Below are 17,722 nucleotides of genomic sequence, written 5' to 3'. Positions count from 1 at the left end.
TAATTCCACAGTATTCTGGACATCTGTGTTCGTGAATCTGTTGCAATCATGTTCATTGCATTATGGAGAAGGAAGCTGAGCAAGCAAAGAAGAAAGTTGTCGGTGCGAAATGGACGTATTTTTCGAACGTAGTCAGCGACAACAGTACACAGCCGGCGCTTCTTTGTTTACATTCCCGGAAGATGCAGTCAAGATGGAAGAACTCGGATAACAGAGACTCTAACCAGGAGGACTTTTGACTTCGATACACAGACGCCTGTAGAGAACTGGGACAACACAGACTCTTACCAGGATTACTTTGATTTGGATGACAAAGACGCAGATGTGCTACTGTGAGTATGCAGCTTTGGCTTCTAAATATTTGATCGCTTGACCGTATGTGCGCAACTTTTTTTTGCGTATGTACGTAACTTTTTAAAAATATATAAGCTTTATGAACCTTGGGTTAGGTGAACGGTCTTTTGGGCTGAGTGATTGTGTGTGTTGATCAGGTGTTTGAATTGTATTGGCGTGTTCTATGGAGTTAGGAGCTAGCAGAGGAGCTAGGAGCTAGCGTAACAAACACGCAGGTGTTTTTATGCAGGATTAATTTGTGGCATATTAAATATAAGCCTGGTTGTGTTGTGGCTAATAGAGTATATATATGTCTTGTGTTTATTTACTGTTGTAGTCATTCCCAGCTGAATATCAGGTCACCCCCGGCTCTCACAGCATCTTCCCTATCTGAATAGCTTCAACTCCCCACTAGTCCTTCACTTGCACTTTACTCATCCACAAATCTTTCATCCTCGCTCAAATTAATGGGGAAATTGTCGCTTTCTCGGTCCGAATCTCTCTCACTTCATGCGGCCATCATTGTAAACAATAGGGAACTTTGCGTATATGTTCAACTGACTACGTCACGCTACTTCCGGTAGGGGCAAGCCTTTTTTTTATCAGATACCAAAAGTTGCAATCTTTATCGTCGTTGTTCTATACTAAATCCTTTCAGCAAAAATATGACAATATCGCGAAATGATCAAGTATGACACATAGAATAGATCTGCTATCCCCGTTTAAATAAAAAAAATTCATTTCAGTAGGCCTTTAATTTTCCTGTGTGCGGCCCACAGTGGAAAAAGTTTGGACACCCCTGCCATAGCGTAATTATGAAAGGAGGAGCCGTAACTCATTCTCATTTCACTTATTGAAAAATATCACCTGCAGTAGTTATAATTATGATTTAACTACCAAGTTTGAACTGAAGTCCCTTTTCTGCTCCATTATGTCCCCTCTCGGTCTTCTGAGCCGGCGTCTGCGCTCCCTGCTGCAGGTTATATCAGGCGGCCCAATAAGCCGTGAAATGACTTTCTCTCCTCATCTCCCTACCGGTGTCCCCCTTCTACATTCATCCTGCGTCCTCGCATCAGTCTGCCGCCAGGCACTAATGTGAAGCTTTCTACGGCGAACTGACGAGCTGCGCGTGTTTACGTTCCTAATTTGACAGGAGAACCGCTAAACAAACACGAGGGGCGAGGGCGGCGGCAGTAAAGCCACGCGAGAGGCGGCGCATGCCTGACAGGAGGCCAGCGTCCCCGGGCTGGTTCTCCGCGTGAGCCTCCTGCCGGTGCCGTGCTCTCTGGAGACCTGATCAGTCCTTTTCCTGGGATGAGTAGACACTCCCAAGGCAAACACTCCAGATTTAATTATAAGCACCAAAGAGGATTAGCCTGGGTCGAGTAAGTGTGTGTGTGCTAATATAAGTGTGTGGGGGGAAAAGGGGGCACAGAGACAGAAAGTAAGCCCCTTTTACTCCTTACACTCAGAAACACTTACCTGTTGTGTGTGTGGTGTGGCCGGTCCAATTCTTCATATAGGTGAACGTGTCTGGGTGCAACCTGCAAAAAGAAATGGCACAAGTTGAAGAGTTTTTTGTTGACTTTTGAACAGTATTCGGAAAACAACTTTTAAAAATTCACTTTTTTAAAAATGTAATTAATTACTCGGGGAAGTAATGGGTTACTTAAAAAAAAAATATATATATATACCGTAATTTCCGGACTATAAGCCGCACCAGCTAAATTTAGGGGAAAATACAGATTGCTCCATATATATGCCGCACCCGACTATAAGCCGCAGGCGTTTTGATGTGTAATTACCGTAGTATATAGGGGTTCCTGCTACCATGGAGGGGATTGTCGGGACAGAGATGACTGTTTGGGAACGCAAAGCGTCCCATTTATTAACAATAAATCTTTCAATCATTCAATCAAACTTTCACATCTTTGACATGGCGAACAGCATTCGTGCAGAGTACAAATAATACAACGGTATTACCGGTAGTCAGTCTTTAAAGGCCTACTGAAACCCACTACTACCGACCACGCAGTCGGATAGTTTATATATCAATGATGAAATCTTAACATTATAACACATGCCAATACGGCCGGGTTAACTTATAAAGTGACATTTTAAATTTGCCGCTAAACTTCCGGTTCGAAACGCCTCTGAGGATGACGTATGCGCGTGACGTAGACCGGCGAACACGGGTATGCCTTCCACATTGAAGCCAATACGAAAAAGCTCTGTTTTCATTTCATAATTCCACAGTATTCTGGACATCTGTGTTCGTGAATCTGTTTCAATCATGTTCATTGCATTATGGAGAAGGAAGCTGAGCAAGCAAAGAAAGTTGTCGGTGCGAAATGGACGTATTTTTCGAACGTAGTCAGCCACAACAGTACACAGCCGGCGCTTCTTTGTTTACATTCCTGAAAGATGCAGTCAAGATGGAAGAACTCGGATAACAGAGACTCTAACCAGTAGGACTTTTGACTTCGATACACAGACGCCTGTAGAGAACTGGGACAACACAGACTCTTACCAGGATTACTTTGATTTGGATGACAAAGACGCAGACGTGCTACTGTGAGTATGCAGCTTTGGCTTCTAAACATTTGATCGCTTGACCGTATGTGCGCAACTTTTTTTTGCGTATGTACGTAACTTTTTAAAAATATATAAGCTTTATGAACCTTGGGTTAGGTGAACGGTCTTTTGGGCTGAGTGATTGTGTGTGTTGATCAGGTGTTTGAATTGTATTGGCGTGTTCTATGGAGCTAGGAGCTAGCATAGGAGCTAGGAGCTAGCATAACACGTACCGTACCGTACGTGCGCGTCATGTACGTAACTTTTTAAAAATATATAAGCTTTATGAACCTTGGGTTAGGTGAACGGTCTTTTGGGCTGAGTGATTGTGTGTGTTGATCAGGTGTTTGAATTGTATTGGCGTGTTCTATGGAGCTAGAAGCTAGCAGAGGAGCTAGGAGCTAGCATAACAAACACGCAGGTGTTATTATGCAGGATTAATTTGTGGCATATTAAATATAAGCCTGGTTGTGTTGTGGCTAATAGAGTATACATATGTCTTGTGTTTATTTACTGTTGTAGTCATTCCCAGCTGAATATCAGGTACCGTGAGTATGCAGCCTTGGCTGCTAAACATTTGATAACGACCGTATGTGCGCGTCACGTACGTAAGTTTTTAAAAATATATAAGCTTTATGAACCTTGGGTTAGGTGAACGGTCTTTTGGGCTGAGTGATTGTGTGTGTTGATCAGGTGTTTGAATTGTATTGGCGTGTTCTATGGAGCTAGGAGCTAGCAGAGGAGCTAGGAGCTAGCATAACAAACACGTAGGTGTTTTTATGCAGGATTAATTTGTGGCATGTTAAATATAAGCCTGGTTGTGTTGTGGCTAATAGAGTATATATATGTCTTGTGTTTATTTACTGTTGTAGTCATCCCCAGCTGAATATCAGGTCACCCCCGGCTCTCACAGCATCTTCCCTATCTGAATAGCTTCAACTCCCCACTAGTCCTTCACTTGCACTTTACTCATCCACAAATCTTTCATCCTCGCTCAAATTAATGGGGAAATTGTCGCTTTCTCGGTCCGAATCTCTCTCACTTCATGCGGCCATCATTGTAAACAATAGGGAACTTTGCGTATATGTTCAACTGACTACGTCACGCTACTTCCGGTAGGGGCAAGCCTTTTTTTTATCAGATACCAAAAGTTGCAATCTTTATCGTCGTTGTTCTATACTAAATCCTTTCAGCAAAAATATGGCAATATCGCGAAATGATCAAGTATGACACATAGAATAGATCTGCTATCCCCGTTTAAATAAAAAAAATTCATTTCAGTAGGCCTTTAATCATTGTGTCATTGTCTTCCTCCTGCGTACTAAAACCACCGAAATCCTCTTCGTCGGTGTCGGAGAAGAACAGGTCCAAAATGGCGTCGTCAGCCAAGTCAAGGGTACGTGCAGCAGCTCTATTTCCTTCTTTGACAGCCAGATCGATTGCCTTTAACTTAAAAGCAGCATCATATGCACTTCTCCGTTTGTTTTCCATATTGAGGGTGTTTGCATGAACACTTCCTTCGCGCAAACTGTCGCTGACGCTCTCCTACTCTTTGTTTTGCTCTCGTTACCTGGCGCCAGATGTCTGCCTCGGTCTCGCGCATCCTCGGTAGTGCGCGCCCCTGGTTACCGTAAGCCGTAAAAAAGCCGTAAAAAAGCCGCACCGTCGTAAAAGCCGCAGGGACCAAAACGAGGGGAAAAAGTAGCGGCTTATAGTCCGGAAATTACGGTATATATACATATACTGTATATATACAGTCGCGATCGAAAGTTTACATACTGACAATAAGGGGACTTTGGGGTGTTGTGTTTTCCCGGAATGCAAAGGAAAGTTGGCGCGGGCAAAGCGTGAAGGTAAGTACATGTTTATTTTTTACACTAACAAAAAGAACAAACGAAAAGCGCGCACAAGGGCGGAAGTACAAACTTGGCTAATGAAACAAAATCTTGCACAAAGGCAGAGACTATGAACATGAAAACGAAAACAACACTTACTGTGGAGTGAAACAGCATGAAAACTATGGCATGGAACTATGGCTTGGAATGAAAGGTAGCAGAGGTAAACAGAGATAGTAAGGATAATGTCACCAGGCCGACTGCCTGGCAACAACAAGCTTAAATACTGGTGACATGATTAGGGAAAACAGCTGCGCGACTCAAAATGTGAAAACGCGAGACAGGTGCGTGACATGAGAATGCGAACCAGGTGAAACTAATGGTCGCTATGGTGACAAAGCAAGGGAGTGAAAACAGGAACTAAAAAGTGTCCAAAAACCAAGCAAAACATAACTAAACAAAACATGATCACAGACATGACACATACACTTGTAAATGTCATGTCTTTGTGATCATGTTTTGTTTTAGTTATGTCCTGTTGGTTTAAGACTTTTTAGTTCCTGTTTACGCTCTCTTGTTTGGTCACCATAGCAACCCGTTAAGTTTCACCTGTTTCACGTTCGGACTCACACACCTGTCATCAATCATGTCACTAGTATTTAAGCCTGTCCTTTTCAGTTAGTCTGTCTGGCGACATTACCTCTGTCATTATCATGCCCTGTTTATGCCCTAGTTTATGCTTCATGCCATGCCACGTAAGTGTTTGTTTTTTCACATCACAGTAAGTGTAGTTTTTCATGTCCATTGTTTCTGTCTAAGTGTTAGTTTTGTTTCATAGTCAAGTTTTATCTCCGCGTTGTGCGCGACTTTAGTTTGTACCTTTTGTTAGTGTTAAAATAAAATATGCCTTCATGCCATGTCCGCTCCAACTTTTATTGCATCTCGGGAAAACAAACCAACCCCCCCCCCAACCCCACAGTCCACGGCATGACAGTAAAGAACATAATGTCATGGCTGTCTTGAGTTTCCAATAATTTCTACAACTCTTCTTTTTTTGTGATAGAGTGATTGGAGCACATACTTGTTGGTCACAAAAAAACATTCATGAAGTTTGGTTCTTTTATGAATTTATTATGGGTCTACTGAAAATGTGACCAAATCTGCTGGGTTAAAAGTATACATACAGCAATGTTAATATTTGCTTACATGTCCCTTGGCAAGTTTCACTGCAATAAGGCGCTTTTGGTAGCCATCCACAAGCTTCTGGCAAGCTTCTGGTTGAATTTTTGACCACTCCTTTTGACAAAACTGGTGCAGTTCAGCTAAATTAGTTGGTTTTCTTACATTGACTTGTTTCTTCAGCATTGTCCACACGTCAGTACTTTGGGAAAGCCTTTCTAAAACCTTAACTCTAGCCTGATTTAGCCATTCCTTTACCACTTTTGACGTGTGTTTGGGGTCATTGTCCTGTTGGAACACCCAACTGCACCCAAGACCCAACCTCCGGGCTGATGATTTTAGGTTGTCCTGAAGAATTTGGAGGTAATCCTCCTTTTTCATTGTCCCATTTACTCTCTGTAAAGCACCAGTTCCATTGGCAGCAAAACAGGCCCAGAGCATAATACTACCACCACCATGCTTGACGGTAGGTGTGGTGTTCCTGGGATTAAAGGCCCCACTTTTTCTCCTTCAAACATATTGCTGGGTATTGTGGCCAAACAGCTCTGATTTTGTTGCATCTGACATCACATGGACAAAGATAAGACCTCTCTCTCTCTCTCTCTCTCTCTCTCTCTCTCTCTCTATATATATATATATATATATGGCATATGCAGTTGAGCGACGTTTCATGAGAGCAGAGTGTGTGCGTGCTTTTAAAAGGCTACGATGGCTGTCTTATCTTCTTGTCCACAACCGGGATTTTTTAGGATGGCAAGCTTGTCACTTCAATCAAGTTCAGTTCAATTCAGTTTCAATTTATTTCGAACATGCATACGATACAATGTAATGCATCACACAATTCCAGTTGTTTCATTACAGCACGTCCGAAAAGGAGTAGGAAGAAGCAGAGCTTATTTAATCCTACCCCTTTTCATACCATAGCAATTGTATCCAATTTCCTTGTTCTCTGTAACAGAACAGTGAACAAATAATGAATGAATGAATAATATACCACAGTAAGCAAACACATATTAAATACATAAATAGTCTTTGTCTCAATAAAAAAAGAAAAAAAGAAGGAAAAAAACAGAACAGAACAAATCCATGATTTGTTGTTCATTATTCTCTCGTAGTAGTGTGTATTTGTGTGTGTATTACATGTCTGCTGTGTGATGTTGCCTCCTATTTGATATGAAGTTCATTTTAGTGTGGTGCTGGCATTGATTTAATTCAGAAAACTAATGATGTCATGTCATTTACAGTAAATATTTGCACTGAATCTTCATATCAGCTCAAGACCCAAATAAACGATTTGGTTCCAACTAGCATATTAGAATTATGTCAGTTTGAATCACCATGGCATCAAATGGAACGATACACCCCCCAGGATCTTAATGGCACCCTTCGTCTGTTTGTCATCCTCCATAAAGCAGGAAGTACCCTGCTAAGTAACTAACATACATACATATACACACACACACACACACACACACACACACACACACACACACACACACACACACACACACACACACACACACACACACCCACACCCACACCCAGTACAGCCGTAGCAGAGGTCTGCGCTCAATTAAGCGTCACTCAAGTTCAACATGGTCGTTATAGCAACACATCTTATTGCGGACTAAGACGGTTATTCATAGACTTGCAACATCTACATACTGTATGCCTATGAATGTAAAGAAAAAGACCACAATAAACATGAATCAATTGCACAATGTACACCACCTACTGCCCGAAGGCAGCTGAGATAGGCTCCAGCACCCCCCCGCCACCCCAAAAGGGCCAAGCGGTAGAAAATGGAGGGATGGATAAATTATTCGGTACTTGCTGACACAATTGACAATCTAATAAATGGTTGAGGAGAACTAAAAATCTCTAGTAGTAATGGATACCTTTCACATTTTAACCAATACAGTCCCAATTTTCTAAACTTTTGCATTTGTTATGTGGTCATAAATGTTTAAAATAAGGAAATCTAATTACATAACTGTTCTGTCCAGTTGTTATATCTTACAATTTCTTACACTTCTATCATTTGCAAGTATGCATTGGTATGTTGCCGTAGTCAGGAAGTAGTTTTTGTCATTGTGTTGAAAGTGACAGTCTTCTGCTTTGCTGTGCCCTACAAAGTGTGTATACTGTAAATATTGTACTTATTACACACCGGCTGTTTGATTGTGAAATGCATCTTAGCTGTTCTGGCCGTGTAAAACGGGTAATGCTAACCAGTAGCATGTATATGGCATATCCAATGTAAATTAGCATCGAGCTAGCATATTTTGAAAAGTGCAGCCTTACTTCTTTTGGCTTTATATCAGACGTGCTTGTTTTGTTGGCATGGGAAATTACAACATTGCTTAGAGGCAGTCGGCTAAAAATATGCGCGTTTGCCCGCCAAGTGGTGAGTCAACAAAAGGTATTGAAATATGATCCTGATTTTACGTGAATCGGTACCTGGTATTGGCAGAATTTGGTCGGTTTACCAACAATGTTACCCATCCCTAATCTCTATTAAATTAGGTACTGTAACATTACCATGAATTGATTACGGGGACCCCGACTTAAACAAGTTGAAAAACTTATTCGGGTGTTACCATTTAGTGGTCAATTGTACGGAATATGTACTGAACTGTGCAATCTACTCATAAAAGTTTCAATCAATAAATCAATCAATCAATCCGTCCATTAATCTTCTACTGTTTCTACGGCTCAGGGTCACGGGAAGCTAGAGCCTATCCCAACTGAATTTGGTGGCCAGCCAATCAGGGTGCATTCATGTAATCATTATAGAGACAGACACTCATTTACTCTCACTTCCGGGGGCCTGAACCCATGCTGCCTGAAACTGAAATCAGGCGGTTCAACCACTGACTCATAAAAGTATTACCATTTTTCTGAGACGGGTACTTTTCACATTTGAATCGATTCAGTACCAATACCTGGTAACAGGGAATCGATACTGATACTCAACCGTACCATTTTTCTGTGATTTTGTGTATGATCATGTGGTAATAAATGTTCATTTTTTAAAGTAAAAATTCAAGTTTCTTGTTTTTAACTTTAACACTAAGTTGTGCGGTCCAGTCGTTTTCTTACTTCTGTGTCTCATTTGGAAGTACTGTTTTGATTGATTGATTGAAACTTTTATTAGTAGATTGCCAAGTACAGTACATATTCCGTACAATTGACCACTCAATGGTAACACCCGAATAAGTTTTTCAACTTGTTTAAGTCGGGGTCCACGTTAATCAATTCACGGTAAAGTGCACTGTGTTACAGTATTACATACTTATCACAGAGCCCTAAAAAGTGCTCATACTGTAAGAATTTTATTTTTTTATTTGTATTTTTTTTTAAATGAATTTATTAACCAATCAACAAAACAATACACAGCAATAATGCAATCCAATTCCAAAACCAAACCCGTCCCAGCAACACTAAGAACAACAATAAACAGAGCAATTGAGATCAATTGAGGACACACAAACATGACACGGAACAATCCAAAAGTAGTGAAACAAAAATTAACATTATCGAAAACAGCATCAATATTAGTAACAATTTCAAAATAGCAGTGATTAAAAATCCCTCATTGGTATTATCATTAAAAACATTAATAAATTTTTTTTAAAAATTAGAAATGAACAATAGTGTCACTTACAGTGGCTTACACTTGCATCACATCTCATAAGCTTGACAACACACTGTGTCCAACATTTTCCACAAAGATATAATAAGTCATATTTTGGTTCATTTAATAGTTGAAACAAATTTAAATAATGGATCCCATATTCCAATATATGACTCATTATTATCTAAACTAAATGCAGTTTGTTCAACTGATATCATCTCCATAGCTTGTGTGTACCAGTCAGTATGAGTTGGACTATCAACATCTATCCATTTTTTAAACATTACCCTTTTTGTTATTATGCATATTGAAAGAAAAGCATTTTTATTCTTTGATGACACGTTACTAAATTGATGGAGATCCCCAAGAATACAAGTTTGCAGTGTCATTGGGATGTTTATATTAAGGAATGTGATTGCTTCTTTTGTTGTTTTCAAGAATTTTATTTATGAACGTGAATCTTAGCTATAGTTTTGATTACCAAATTTGGGGAAGTTGAAATCTCCACGTCAATTCTCTAATGTTAATCGATAGCATGTCTATGGCAAGTCTAATGTAAATGAGCATGAAGCTACATGGGTGCATTTTGAAAAGTTGAGCCTAACTGTACTTTTTCATGCTTTGTCGGCATGAAAAATGCTATCGTATTGTTATTACCTAGAGATAGACTGGCTGAGTCCGCTTTGAGTACTTGACTTGCTTAAAGCCGGTGCCAAGTTAGGTAGCCCGGTGGCCCCGACGGACTTTAGTTGGTACCTATAAAAGTACTGAATTCGGTACCCATCCCTTGCAACGTGTATTGTTTGGCAAAATATTGACACAACTAGGGATTTAACAATATGAAAATGTCATATCACGGTTATAGTGACTAACTATCATTATTATCACTGTATTGTTAAATGTGCTCAAAAAGTACTTTTACACAGTGAAATCTTTGGATTTTTTCGGAAATAACTCAAGTAAATACAAAGCTCACTATTTTGTATGTATTGTGTTTCTTATGCTTCAGTGTTCTGGTGTGTTTTGTGGCCTTCTACTCTGTTCAGCTGTCCTTGAACGCACCCCCGTGTCATATTGCTCCAAGTATACAGCCGTGGTCAAGTTTACATACACTTGTAAAGAACATAAAGTCATGGCTGTCTTGAGTTTCCAATCATTTCTACAACTCTTATTTTTTTGTGATAGAGTGATTGGAGCACATACTTGTTGGTCACAAAAAAACATTCATGAAGTTTGGTTCTTTTATGAATTTATTATGGGTCTACTGAAAATGTGACCAAATCTGCTGGGTTAAAAGTATACATACAGTAATGTTAATATTTGGTTACATGTCCCTTGGCAAGTTTCACTGCAATAAGGCGCTTTTGGTAGCCATCCACAAGCTTCTGGTTGAATTTTTGACCACTCTTCTTGACAAAATTGGTGCAGTTCAGCTAAATGTGTTTTTTTTTTTGACATGGACTTGTTTCTTCATCATTGTCCACACGTTTAAGTCAGGACTTTGGGAAGGCTATTCTAAAACTTTAATTCTAGCCTGATTTAGCCATTCCTTTACCGCTTTTGACGTGTGTTTGGGGGTCATTGTCCTGTTGGAACACCAAACTGCGCCCAAGACCCAACCTCCGGGCTGATAATTTTACGTTGCCCTGAAGAATTTGGAGGTAATCCTCCTTTTTCATTGTCCCATTTACTCTCTGTAAAGAACCAGTTCCATTGGCAGCAAAACAGGCCCAGAGCATAATACTACCACCACCATGCTTGACGGTAAGCATGGTGTTCCTGGGATTAAAGGCCTCACCTTATCTCCTCCAAACATATTGCTGGGTATTGTGGCCAAACAGCTCAATTTTTGTTTCATCTGACCACAGAACTTTCCTCCAGAAGGTCTTATCTTTGTCCATGTGATGTTTTTTTTACCATGACTGTATATATTGATCATTCTGGTCTAAAAGAGCACAGCTTGTAGGTTGAATGTGTACAATTGAATAGCTTAGTTCAGGGGTCGGCAACCCAAAATGTTGAAAGAGCCATATTGGAGCAAAAATACAAAAACAAATCTGTCTGGAGCCGCAACAAATTAGAAGATATTACATACAGATAGTGTGTCATGAGATATACATTGAATTGAGATGACTTAAAGGAAACTAAATGAGCTCAAATATAGCTACAAATGAGGCATAATGGTGCAATATGTACATATAGCTAGCCTAAATAGCATGTTAGCATCGATTAGCTTGCAAGTCATGCAGTGACCAAATATGCCCGATTAGCACTCCACACAAGTCAATAACATCAACAAAACTCACCTTTGTGTATTCACGCACAACGTTAAAGGTTTGGTGGACAAAATGAGACGGAAAAAGAAGTGGCATAAAACACGTCCTAAAAAGTCAGAGAAAGTTATACACTACGGTGAGTTCAAGGACCGCCAAAATTAGTAGGACAAAACGGCGCTCGCCAAATACTTGAGTCAGTGAAGCATGTTTAATATAAACAGTGTGCTTTATAACAATTAGGGAGGTTTGTGTCATGTTTGTCCTCCTACAGAAACCATATTAAAACAAAAACTTTTTTTTTTTTCCCCTCATCTTTTTCCATTTTTCATACATTTTTGAAAAAGCTTCAGAGAGCCACTAGGGCGGCGCTAAAGAGCCGCATGCGGCTCTAGAGCCGCGGGTTGCCGACCCCTGGCTTAGTTAGTCAGAAAGAAATGTGTTTATATAAGTTTAGATTGGGGTATGTTGTTTATTAATGAGGAAAGACGTTAATGAGTCTTGTTTTCATGTTAACACTTAAGTTTGTGAGTTTATCAATATGTGGCGATCACTCACGTTTTTTTGTAATCATTTTAATTTAAAACTGTAATACTAACCGTTGAGTTTTATAGCGGTTATCATTAATCGTTACATCTCTAGATACAACCAAATGCTCTTGAACACCACGTCGATGTGCACTGACACTGCAAAATGATGAGGGTGAAAACATTGGTCGATTGAAAAAGGTAATTTAACACAGAGGCTTTAAATAAAACATATTTGTGTGTCATGCGCCTGCATGTGGCCTTACAGTTCCAGTGGAGTTAAACAACAAAGGAGGAATGCAAAGCCCCACATGTGGTGACACAAACATATGTAAACCACAAGCAAGCACAGCGCCCATACACACACGTGTGTGTGTGTGTGTGTGTGTGTGTGTGTGTGTGTGTGTGTGTGTGTGTGTGTGTACGTTTCATGCAAACACTGACTTCAGAAAAAAAAAAAAAAAGACCCATGCAAGGAAGGGTGGAGGGGGCTCACACCCTAACACCCTGGCAAGTGGCTAAAAGTGGAAATGCTATTTTGGCGTGCAACTGTGTTTTCACACCGACTTGAAGCAGACCGGCAAAACGTTCTGCACGCCCTTCTGCTGTCGACACAAGCGAGGATTAGGTCATGTCTACACTAAGTCGTTGAACCCTTTAAACAAATAATTATTTAGCCTAAGCCCCGTTTCAGCCACACTAAACCATCGTTTAAGGTCCCCCTCCTTGGATACATTTTTACACGGGTAAGTGCGCCGTGTATTTCTTGAATCTCCGGCACTTAGCTTTGTATGGACTCATTGGTCGTTTACAAACTAAGTTCGGAGAGGAAGTGACGTCAGAAAGACCGCGCCCCACACAGAAAGTAACATCAGAAAGAACACGCCACAGCAAGCTTCATAATAAAGCGGTTTCGTAACTCTGGGCTAACCACTGGAAATATGAAGGCGAGTCATCCAGACATGGGGGGGGGGTCCTCTCCAAGGTTTCTCATAGTCATTCACATCGATGTCCCATTGGGGTTGTGAGTTTTTCCTTGCCCTTATGTGGGCTCTGAACCGAGGATGTCGTTGTGGCTTGTGCAGCCCTTTGAGACACTTGTGATTTAGGGCTATATAAATAAACATCGATTGATTGATTGATTGATTGATTGATTGATTGATTGATTGATTGACGAAGCAGAAGAACGAAGAAGAGACATGGCGGCGACGAGTAAGAAGAAGAAGTACTCTTGCAAGTTCCAAAATGATTGGAAAAAAATAACTTCAGTTCATCCAGGACAGCTCGAAGGGGAAGGGGTATGCTGCCTGCAAATTTTGTAGATTGGACTTCTCCATTGAACACGGTGGCCGAACGGATATACTCATCCATGAACGGATTATATATATATATATATATATATATATATATATATATATATATATATATATATATACACACAAACCCCGTTTCCATATGAGTTGGGAAATTGTGTCAGATGTAAATATAAACAGAATACAATGATTTTCAACCCATATTCAGTTGAATATGCTACAAAGACAACATATTTGATGTTCAAACTAATAAACTTTTTTTTTTTTTTTGCAAATAATTATTAACTTTAGAATTTGATGCCAGCAACACGTGACAAAGAAGTTGGGAAAGGTGGCAATAAATACTGATCAAGTTGAGGAATGCTCATCAAACACTTATTTGGAACATCCCACAGGTGAACAGGCAAATTGGGAACAGGTGGGTGCCATGATTGGGTATAAAAGTAGATTCCAAGAAATACTCAGTCATTCACAAACAAGGATGGGGCGAGGGTCACCACTTTGTCAACAAATGCGTGAGCAAATTGTTGAACAGTTTAAGAAAAACCTTTCTCAACCAGCTATTGCAAGGAATTTAGGGATTTCACCATCTACGGTCCGTAATATCATCAAAGGGTTCAGAGACTCTGGAGAAATCACTGCACGTAAGCAGCTAAGCCTGTGACCTTCGATCTCTCAGGCTGTACTGCATCAACAAGCGACATCAGTGTGTAAAGGATATCACCACATGGGCTCAGGAACACTTCAGAAACCCACTGTCAGTAACTACAGTTGGTCGCTACATCTGTAAGTGCAAGTTAAAACTCTCCTATGCAAGGCGAAGACCGTTTATCAACAACACCCAGAAACGCCGTCGGCTTCGCTGGGCCTGAGCTCATCTAAGATGGACTGATACAAAGTGGAAAAGTGTTCTGTGGTCTGACGAGTCCACATTTGAAATTGTTTTTGGAAACTGTGGACGTCGTGTCCTCCGGACCAAAGAGGAAAAGAACCCTCCGGATTGTTATAGGCGCAAAGTTGAAAAGCCAGCATCTGTGATGGTATGGGGGTGTATTAGTGCCCAAGACATGGGTAACTTACACATCTGTGAAGGCGCCATTAATGCTGAAATGTACATACAGGTTTTGGAGCAACATATGTTGCCATCCAAGCAACGTTACCATGGACGCCCCTGCTTATTTCAGCAAGACAATGCCAAGCCACGTGTTACAGAGCGCGGGTACTAGACTGGCCTGCCTGTAGTCCAGACCTATCTCCCATTGAAAATGTGTGGCGCATTATGAAGCCTAAAATACCACAACGGAGACCCCCGGACTGTTGAACAACTTAAGCTGTACATCAAGCAAGAATGGGAAAGAATTCCACCTGAGAAGCTTCAAAAATGTGTCTCCTCAGTTCCCAAACGTTTACTGAGTGTTGTTGAAAGGAAAGGCCATGTAACACAGTGGTGAACATGCCCTTTCCCAACTACTTTGGCACGTGTTGCAGCCATGAAATTCTCAGTTAATTATTATTTGCCAAAAAAAAAAAAAAGTTTATGAGTTTGAACATCAAATATCTTGTCTTTGTAGTGCATTCAATTGAATATGGGTTGAAAATTGATTTGCAAATCATTGTATTACGTTTATATTTACATCTAACACAATTTCTCAACTCATATGGAAACGGGGTTTGTATATATATACCGTAATTTCCGGACTATAAGCCGCTACTTTTTCCCCTCGTTCTGGTCCCTGCGGCTTATACAAGGGTGCGGCTTATTTACGGCCTGTTCTTCTCCGACACCGACGAAGAGGATTTCGGTGGTTTTAGTACGCAGGAGGAAGACGATGACACAATGATTAAAGACTGACTTTTCATATACCGGTAGGCTGGTTATTTTGATAACGTACAGGTGAGCACTTTGTATTACTTTGCACCGTTGTATTATTTGTACTCTGCACGAATGCTGTTCGCCATGTCAAAGATGTGAAAGTTTGATTGAATGATTGAAAGATTTATTGTTAATAAATGGGACGCTTTGCGTTCCCAAACAGTCATCTCTGTCCCGACAATCCCCTCCGTGGTAGCAGGAACCCCTATATACTACGGTAATTACACATCAAAACCCTGCGGCTTATAGTCGGGTGCGGCTTATATATGGAGCAATCTGTATGTTCCCCTAAATTTAGCTGGTGCGGCTTATAGTCAGGTGCGGCTTATAGTCCGGAAATTACGGTATATATACATATATACTGTATGTATGTATATATATATATATATATATATATATAAGAAATACTTAAAAAATATATACCCCCCCACAAAAACACACAGACCTCAACACCCCCCCTTTGGAGGTCTCAAGGTTGGCAAGTATGGTTCCCAGTGCAGCAGAAGGACAACAAATGGAAGGAAATGAGCAGGCAATGTTTGATCAGAGAGCAGAAGTGTGGTAAGAACAATGCAAATCATACGTCAGGCCTTCAAAGCAACCAGCACCACGCTTACCAAAAGAAAAAAAAGGAAGCCTCCACAATTATCTGAGGCTAGGAAAATACAGACAAGATGGGAGTTAAAACAAGACACGGGGGTGCTTGGAAGGAAGGCATACACTTCTAATTATCTTCAATCCAAGACTTGGGTTGAGTTTTTCGATCTAAACAACGGCTGTTTACAGTTCATCCGTCAAACCTGCCGCAGACATGCACGCCGACAGACACAGACAATATCCCCGACAAGCATAAACATGTGGAAAAACACAATGAGCCTGCACACGGGGCTGCTGCATGACGCCACGCTGCAAGCACGTATAAAGTCATCGTGAATGCCAGCGTACATTAGCACATATCATTAGCATGTCTGAGTGCTGCGGGGAGCGCTAATGTCTCTCAACGGGAACACCCGAGTCACGTCCCGGCCGCTCGCCTCGCTCGGATGGGTTTCTGCACGGCGCGGAATATTATGTCTTAGCAGGCGGACTTAATAGGGTGGGGGGGGGGGGGGGGAACCTGAACGGTCCATCTTGGCGTGGCAGTTTGGTGCGTTAGGCAGGGCACATTATGCAAAGAGATGCATAATGTCAGGTAAAGGGAACATTAGTCGCAGCGAGACACTGGGACTCAGGTGAAGGACCTTCTGGGTGTGTGTGTGTGTGTGTGTGTGTGTGTGTGTTGAACAAGGTGCAATATACACTCTCAGTTTGATATGCAGGAGAAATAAAAGAGGCCAGAGGGAGCATGATGGTGAGGAGGGGAGGGACGTGTGTTTAGACAAAATGAGTACCATTCTTTGTCTATTGATTGTATTAGCATAATGGCCTGGAGACAGGGTTTAGATGATCCCTTTTAAATCACACACAAGCACACAAACAGATGCTTTCCACACCCATTTTTCCAAATATGACATGCACCTTAGAACAGTGGTCACCAACCTTTTCGAGCCCAAGATCCCTGGTCCCAGCCAAAAGCCAAAGATATATATATATATATATATATATATATATATATATATATATATATATATATATATATATATATATATATATATATATATATATATATATATATATATATATATATATATATATATATATATATATATATATATATATCTACAACTCTTATTTTTTTGTGATAGAGTGATTGGAGCACATACTTGTTGGTCACAAAAAAACATTCATGAAGTTTGGTTCTTTTATGAATTTATTATGGGTCTACTGAAAATGTGACCGAATCTGCTGGGTCAAAAGTATACATACAGCAATGTTAATATTTGGTTACATGTCCCTTGGCAAGTTTCACTGCAAGCTTCTGGCAAACTTTTAGTTGAATATTTGACCACTCCTCTTGACAAAATCGGTGCAGTTCAGCTAAATTTGTCGGCTTTCTGACTTACACTTGTTTCTTCAGCATTGTCCACACGTTTAAGTCAGGACTTTGGGAAGGCCATTCTAAAACCTTATTTCTAGCCTGATTTAGCCATTCCTTTACCACTTTTGACGTGTGTTTGGGGGTCATTGTCCTGTTGGAACACCCGACTGCGCCCAAGACCCAACCTCCGGGCTGATGAT

The 17,722-nt window shown here is 40.6% G+C and overlaps 1 protein-coding gene across 2 annotated transcripts in view; it reads right to left on the bottom strand.

Annotated features, from left to right (window-relative positions):
• pard3ba (par-3 family cell polarity regulator beta a) overlaps positions 1–17,722 on the bottom strand; it is a 427,783-nt gene that overhangs the window by 56,319 nt on the left and 353,742 nt on the right. For both annotated transcript variants that reach the window (XM_062060174.1, XM_062060183.1), the window contains one exon: positions 1,816–1,877. In XM_062060174.1, coding sequence (XP_061916158.1) covers positions 1,816–1,877 — 62 coding nt within the window. The remainder of the gene's footprint in view (positions 1–1,815; positions 1,878–17,722) is intronic.

This window comes from Entelurus aequoreus, linkage group LG01, assembly GCF_033978785.1.
Source record: "Entelurus aequoreus isolate RoL-2023_Sb linkage group LG01, RoL_Eaeq_v1.1, whole genome shotgun sequence".
In the NCBI taxonomy this organism is placed as follows: domain Eukaryota; kingdom Metazoa; phylum Chordata; class Actinopteri; order Syngnathiformes; family Syngnathidae; genus Entelurus; species Entelurus aequoreus.
Note: the sequence above shows the minus strand (reverse complement) of the source record. Positions and strands in the feature narration are given on the sequence as shown.